This window comes from Hordeum vulgare, chromosome 3H, assembly GCF_904849725.1.
Source record: "Hordeum vulgare subsp. vulgare chromosome 3H, MorexV3_pseudomolecules_assembly, whole genome shotgun sequence".
Lineage (NCBI taxonomy): Eukaryota > Viridiplantae > Streptophyta > Magnoliopsida > Poales > Poaceae > Hordeum > Hordeum vulgare.
The window spans coordinates 422,161,054-422,169,064 of record NC_058520.1 but is presented as its reverse complement, the minus strand read 5'-3'; the positions used below and the strand labels follow the sequence as shown (position 1 = coordinate 422,169,064).

Sequence of the window (8,011 nt, the reverse complement as noted above, 5' to 3'; positions counted from 1 at the left end):
GTTTTGTTCCACCTTTGCCCCCTTAGTTTCGGCTACCAGTGTTATGTTCCATAAACGAGCGCTCCTAACACGACCGGGGTTGTTATGGGGACCCCCTTGATAATTCGTTTTAGATTAAAGCTGGTCCGGCAAGGCCCAACATTGGTACTACATTTGCCCAACATAATAACTTTGTTAATACTGAAAGCATAGGGCGTGAGCTTCGTGATTGAGGATTTTCTGTGTGGCTTGTGGTAATTTGTGATGGACTAGTTGGAGCACCCCTACAGGGTTAAATCTTTCTGAAAGCCATGCCCGCGGTTATGTGGCAACGTGGAAACTTTGTTTAACACTGGTTCTAGATAACTTGAAGTTAATTAATTAAAATATGACAACTGTGTGCGTAACCGTGACTGTCTCTTTCGTGAGTTCCTTCTCCGATCGAGGACACGGTGGGGTTATGTCTGACGCAGGTAGGTGTTCAGGATCATTCATTTGATCATCAGTAGTTCACGTCCGCTATGCGTAGATCTCCCCCCCCCTCTTATTTCTGGTACTCGTAAGTTTAACCACCAAATATATGCTTAGCCGCTGCTGCAACCTCACCACTTAACCATGCCTCGCCCATTAAGCTTTGCTAGTCTTGATACCTTTGGAAATGAGATTGCTGAGTCCCCTGTGGCTCACAGATTACTACAACACCAGTTGCAGGTACAGGTAAAGATTACTTGACGCGAGCGCGTTGATTGTTCATTTGGAGTTGGTTCTTCTTCTTCTTCATCATCGATCTAGGATGGGTTCCAGGCCGGCAGCCTGGGATAGCAAGGATGGACGTCGTTCTTCTTTTCTCGTTTGTTTTCGTCTGTAGTCGGACCCTGCTCTTACTCTTGATGATTATGTAATGTACTGATGTGACTCTGATGTAGCTTGTGGAGAGTGTAAGCCAATTCTATATATATCTCTTGTTTTCAGTACATGTACTTGTAACGATATCTATTCTCGCGACACGACGAGATGCGCTTCTATCCCTGACGAGGCCTTCATGCCAAATTGAGGATAGGGTCGCATCTTGGGCATGACACGCCTCTCGAGGGAGTGCTCGCCCGAGGTGAGCGTGGTCGCGCCTTTCACGCCCGCGCTCACGACCATCGACCTCAACGCCACACCGGTGGCCGGTGGCTCTTCATCCTAAGGCGCGAGGAAACGTGCGAGGCAGACGCCAGCCGACCAGCTGCCGGGTGCGCGTAACCTGTTCGACGAAATGCCGGCCGCCGGCAACGACGACTACATGCAGAACATGATCTTCGAGGGTGGTGCGCAGGCCGCTGGCTTCGATCCCGACGAGACACAAAGACAGGATGGTCGAGGCTACAACGAAGATCAGGCCGCCTTCATGCGTGATCACCTCGACGTCGGCCTGGACCTGGACGGCTTCCCTCTCGACCATGAGTTCCCGGAGGACTACGGGCTAGAGGAAGAGGACGAGTGCGACATCGAAGCAGAGCCTTTGTTTGAGGACGATCTCGCCAACCAAGTGGACGGGACGGCACCGAAGCGCAAGAGCAAGCGGACCAAGGCATACACGGCTGCCGAGGACAAGCTTCTTTGTGAGTGTTGGAGGGACATTGGGCAAGACCCCAAGACAGGCGCCGAACAAAAGCATTCAACCTTTTGGATTCGTGTGCACCGTGAGTTTCATGAGCGCAAGAAGTTTCTGTCGTATCAAATAGCAAGCGTGCGCGGGTGGGTGTCCATTTCGAAGCGTTGGAGGGTGATCCAACAAGAGTGCAACAAGGTTTGTGATACTCTTGAGAGCGTCAAGGCCCGCCCCGTGAGCGGCATCGGTGTGCAAGAGATGGTATGCTAGCAAGCCGCCCTCTTTTTGTGCCATCATGTACATGATTTTGCATATCATTTTGTCAATATGCTTGCATGAAATACATTTTGTAGGCATTTCAAGCGTTGGAGGCATTCAAGGCCCAACACAATGGCAAGTGCTTCAACCTCTCCCATTGCTTTAGGATAATCAAAGACGAGGAGAAGTTCAAGGCGCAATATGCCGACCTCAAGTCGCGTGGTGGGAAGCAAGCCGTGGAGGAGGTTGGGGACGGCGAGAAGGCTCGGCCGAGGGGTAAGATCAATTTCAAGAAGGAGGACAAGCGGGATGCGGCATTGATCGCCTTGATCGCAACCGTGGAGGGCATGATCACCAAAAAGGACTCAAGGAAGGAGAAGCGCCGACAAGAAAGAGAAGAGCAAATAAACGCCTTCTTGGAGCTCCAAAGGAGGAGGCTTGACATGGAGGCGGAGAAGCAAGCACGAATGCTAGAGATCGAGGCCGCCAACGCCAAGACCAAGGTAAAAGAAGTGGCTCTTGCGAGCATGATGACCGGGGTGGAGATCATGAAGGTGGATCTCAACACCGTGTCGCCAAGGAAGAGGCCGTGGTTCAAGAAGATGCAGGCCAACATGCTCAACTTCGACAACAAGTGATCTATGGCGGCAAGCGTCATATTTTTTGGATGCCAGCAGGTATGCTGGCATGACCACGGGGCCGCAATGGCGTGGTAGAACTCAAGTCCCACCGTTTTTTGTGTGCTGGCATGTGTGTCGGCCGGCTGACGAGTGCGCCAGCATGACTGTAGTGCTATTTTTTGAGGCCAGCATTGTATGCCGGCGCTGGCGTGTTGCTGGCATGAAACATGGCCGCTGGCATGATGCTAGCATGATCGGCAGCGGACCCTTTTTTTTAAATATGTTGACTGCGGATATGAAATGGGTCGATGCGTTGGGCACACTGCCGACCCAAATCTAAAACAGGGCGGACGCCGGGCAGGCGACGGACCCAAACGGACAAAAAGCGAACAAATTCGCTGCCCGTTTGGGTCGACCCGTTTGAGTTGCTCTCAGACTTTTCTCTTGCACAAATAGCCAGGAGAAGAACTTAATTTTGGGAGAGACTTTGATCTGCCAGATGATGCCAGCAAGCGGGGAGTCAAATTCTGCCCCCAAATCAGCCTATCGGGTACTCACTTATCCTAATCACATCGAGTTTTGTGTGGCCCACGCATGACTTAGAACTTTTCTGGAAGCAAGCAAGTGCGTACCAACTAGGCAGAAAAACAAACGACGGAACCAACACGGAAGCAAGTGACCCATAACTAACTGAAATCCGTGTGAAAAAACTGCGCACATCCTAATCAAAGCCTAAAACCGTGGGTGCGTCCCTTTCAGAGTAGCAGCGTATGTTGGTACTGGGTGCTGTGCTGCCCCCGGCTTTACACGAGGGACTAAATACAGTCTACCTCTACACCCAACAGAAAACAAAAATGTAGACAAATGCTCCAATGACGCACGGATACTTGTAGCCTTGTAGGTCACCAGATCAACGTTCACACGAATTTGCGTGAGCAGTTATCAAATAATTAAGCCCGCAAAAATCCAGAAGACACCCGAAGATTGATAATAGGGCACACCACGCGGCGAGCGTGGCAGAAGCAATTTCAAACAGACAAATTATCATAGGGAACAGTCGATGTGAGCCATTGAGTGTTGAACCAACAACCAACAAAAACCTCATCTTCCCCGTCTTAGGTGACAGTCTATCTCTGCCTCGACGTCAAAACCTGCCCTCAAGCTCCGGTGTCTAGACTGCAGATCGTTTTGCAATCTCACAATAGTGCAGTAACTTCGACAAATATGCATTTTTGACGGGACCGTACTCTTCAGGTAACAGTTTTGACAAAAGTGAGTTCACTATTTGTCTATTTTTGTTGCCTGGTTGATCCCCTGTTTCTTTTTTTTTCGGCCAAAAACAAAGAAGAAACAGGGAGATGCTGATTCCTGCTTTGCTAAGATGCCCACTAGGGTAAAGATGGTGACGCATCGATGTGGAAATTAAAGGACTATGATGACTTGAGTACTTTAGAAAATATCAAGCTAGTACTAGTACGTACTAGCTACTAGGCCAAGTCATGCTGTCAATAACTACTGGTATCTCTGGTATTCTATCCACACTTGCTACAAGGCCAACTCATGCAAGCATCAATCAGGCCGACAGTAAGAAGATGATAAATACTGTAACAACCGTCACCCAACGGACTTTATGAAACAATGGTAAGTAAGAGTAGTTCAACATAAAAAACACGTGTGTGACTTTTAGTTTTCTCAAGGGAAATTAAAAAGCATAAAAGTTTACTGTATGGTTAAATAACTGAAACAGGATACAGAATTGGTCTTGTGTGAGAAGATTATGAACCCTAGAGTTAGATATATAAATCGTGCAATTTAAAGCTGCAACACAAATGCATCTTGGTTTTACTTGGAATGAAGACGAAAAACTTGTGTGAAGCAGATAAGATCGTTGAAAGAAAAAAAAGTACCTCATTGGAGGTCCCATGAGTGGGTTTATTTTTGATTTGATGGAAGACATTGCTATATTAGTAGTGACCACTGTCTATTTAATTAGTAGTGTCTCACAATCAATTATTAGTTTAATAGTACTAATTTTGGATTATGCAAGTGTGGATCCATTCAATTTGGGAACACACGGTATAGTCTCCTTCTGTGTATTATTTGAAAATAGTAGGCCTTCCGTAATGCATTGTCTCTTAGCGCGGTATCCTAGGTAGTATACGATCGTTAGATACAACCATCCTAATGTATTGTATGTTAAGTGTCGTATCTTAATAAGCATGTATTTAATGATTTTGGCCTTATACTAATATGTGATTGGTCTAACAAGTTATTTTGCCTATGATACCGTGCAAGAGCCGTATCCTAAATAAGATACAACAACCTCCTCTTTCCTCAATAAATATAGTGCCACGTCAGCATTTTGCCTATAATATTGTGCCAAAATACTACCATTACGGAAGGCCGTAGCTGGCAGTATCATAGGCACCCCTCTTCACGCACAATGTTCCATCAGTTGACATCATGCCAACCAACCATTAACTTAACTATAGTAAAACAATGTGTACACTCTGGACCCGCATGACAAGTTTGTCTTCTCGGTCTAGTTTTCAATAGTTCAACTCAGCATCTAAGATAATAGTTCTATGTGCTAATAAAGCAAAGCATTTGGAACTTAAAGCTACCTTACCACTCTCTGGTAGTCTGATCTCTGCACCTCGATACCCAAATCAGAGCTCCCTGGAAAGGAGAAAAATGGCTGCACTGCTCTTCCTAGCCCTTCTTTCATCCCTCTCCTTCCACCTTTGCTCTTGTGCTTCCCCATGGCAGACCATGACCACTGGCTCATACATGAAATCAGAAGATCATGACAGAATCTTTCTCCTCTCACCAGACACCACCTTCTCCTGTGGCTTCCATCGACTTGGAACAAATGCTTTCACCTTCTCCATCTGGTACACCGCCGTGAAAACGGTTGTTTGGACGGCGAATCCATACTCTGCGGCGAAAGGCTACTATTCCCCTGTGAACCTTCACGGCTCCAGAATATCGCTGAACCAGGATGGAAACCTGGTCCTGGCAGACACCAATGGCTCCATGGTATGGGAAAGCAAGACATCTTCCGGCAAGCACACAATTGTTTCCCTCCTCGACACTGGCAACCTTGTGATCAATGATTCTAGCAATAAAATCGTATGGCAGAGCTTTGATTCACCAATAGACACCTTGCTCCCTTGGCAGAACCTCAAGAAAGATATGAGGTTAGTCTCTGATTACCATCACCTGTATTTTGACAACGACAATGTCTTGCGCTTATTGTATGATGGCCCAGATATTACAAGTATCTACTGGCCAAGTCCAGATTACAATGCGCTAAAAAATGGACGCAATAGATATAACAGCACCAGGGTAGCATTTCTGGACGACAAGGGTAATTTTGTGTCAAGTGATGGGTATAAAATAGTGGCTTCAGATTCAGGTCCTGGGATCAAGAGGAGAATTACAATTGATCATGACGGCAATTTTAGAATGTACAGCTTGGATGTGTCAACAAGGAAATGGGTGGTTACAGGGCAGGCTGTAATACAGATGTGCTATGTGCACGGATTATGCGGCAAGAATGGGCTTTGTGACTACTCAGAAGGCCTTAAATGTAGATGTCCTCCAGAATATGTGATGGTTGATCCAACAGATTGGAACAAGGGATGCAAACCAACATTCACAATTGGCAGAAATCAACCACATGAGAACTTTACATTTGTTAAGCAACCTCATGCAGACTTCTATGGCTTTGATCTAGGTTCTAACCAATCCATCTCATTTGAAGCGTGTTGGGACATTTGTCTCAACAGCAGCTCATGTATATCTTTCACATACAAGGGTGGGGATGGTTGGTGTTATACTAAAGACATACTCTACAACGGTCAGGTGTACCCGTATTTCCCAGGAGACAACTACATGAAAGTACCAAAGAGTTTCAATGGTTCAATATCCTCAGTCTCCAAACAAGAAAGCCTAACCTGCAGACCCAGTGGTTCAGAGATTATGATAGGATCAACAAACATGTATGGAATTAAGAAGGACAACATAAAGTGGATATACTTGTATGTCTTTGGTGCAATACTGGGAGTTCTGGAGTTGCTTGTTATTGTGACAGGATGGTGGCTTTTTTTCAGAAAGGGTAACATGCCCAAATCAATGGAGGATGGATACAAGATGATAACAAACCAGTTCAGGCGGTTTACATACAGAGAATTGAGGGAAGCAACTGGGAAGTTCAAAGAAGAGATTGGGAGAGGGGGTGCTGGAATTGTTTACAGAGGAGTACTTGAAGATAAGAAAATAGTGGCTGTAAAGAAACTTACAAATGTCCAACAGGGAGAAGAGGAATTCTGGGCAGAAGTGACTCTAATTGGAAGGATCAATCACATAAATTTGGTCAGGATGATGGGATTTTGCTCAGAAGGGAAAAACAGATTATTAGTATATGAGTATGTGGAGAATGAGTCACTGGACAAGTACCTCTTTGGTGAGAGAAGTACTGAAAGTCTGCTCGGTTGGAACCAAAGGTACAAGATCGCCGTGGGTGCAGCAAGGGGCCTTGCTTATCTTCATCACGAGTGCCTTGAGTGGATCGTCCATTGTGACGTGAAGCCAGAAAACATACTCCTGACTCGAGATTTCGATGCCAAAATAGCAGACTTCGGATTAGCCAAGCTTGCAAAGCGAGACAGCGCTAGCTTCAATTTCACCCATATGAGGGGCACAATGGGCTACATGGCACCAGAGTGGGCATTGAATACCCCGATCAATGCGAAGGTCGATGTTTACAGCTACGGAGTTGTGCTTCTGGAGATTGTGACTGGAGCTAGGGTTTCAAGTGGCATAATGGTCGACGGAAGACAAGTGGAGTTTCCAGACTTTATCCAGGAGGCCAAACAGATTCTGGCTACCGAGAGGATCACTGATCTAGTGGATGGCAGATTGAAGGGGAATTTCGATCTAGAGCAGGCAACTGCAATAGTGAGAATAGCTGTTGCATGCCTTGGAGGTAGATGTGAGAGGCCGACAATGGATGAGATTCTGAAGGCTCTTATGGCATATGATGATGAAGACGACCATCCTGCCTATTCGTATTGATATGCAATGGATGTAAATATTTGAGCTATGCACACTATTTGTTAACTCTGTTGACGTTACAAGCCAATAGGCGTAAGCAGATAAGATGAAAAAGTGAAGTGTGTGTGCATTTGCAGGAACCTATTGTAAAAATGTAGCAGGTTTTTGTGTTTCAAATGCATCAGATAAACAGTATGATGGACTGGAGTGTTCTTGTAATGGCAATGCTTTCTTTTTATCAACAAATTTGGTCAAACTACACAGAAGGGGACAACTCAACAACTACATCTCTGTAAACGCTATTAACATTGTAAGGTAGGTGGTTTATTTTGCACAAGCTACATGATTTTTTGCGTTACCACTATGGTAATATCTTCCCCATCGTCACCAGGTCAACTAGTCAAGGGCACTAATGCTACTGCTAGGCGCTAACATGAGAATCGATCCATTTCTGCAAACAGACACGAAAGACGAAACTATAATAAGTTTGCTCAAGATC

At 45.8% G+C, this 8,011-nt stretch overlaps 1 protein-coding gene across 1 annotated transcript; it reads left to right on the top strand.

Moving 5' to 3' along the window:
* Positions 1 to 4,865: 4,865 nt before the first annotated feature.
* On the top strand, positions 4,866 to 7,771 carry LOC123444066 (putative receptor protein kinase ZmPK1). Its single transcript, XM_045120672.1, has one exon. The coding sequence runs from the start codon at positions 5,149 to 5,151 to the stop codon at positions 7,531 to 7,533; it is 2,385 nt and encodes a 794-aa protein (XP_044976607.1). The 5' UTR covers positions 4,866 to 5,148; the 3' UTR covers positions 7,534 to 7,771.
* The last annotated feature ends 240 nt before the right edge of the window (positions 7,772 to 8,011 follow it).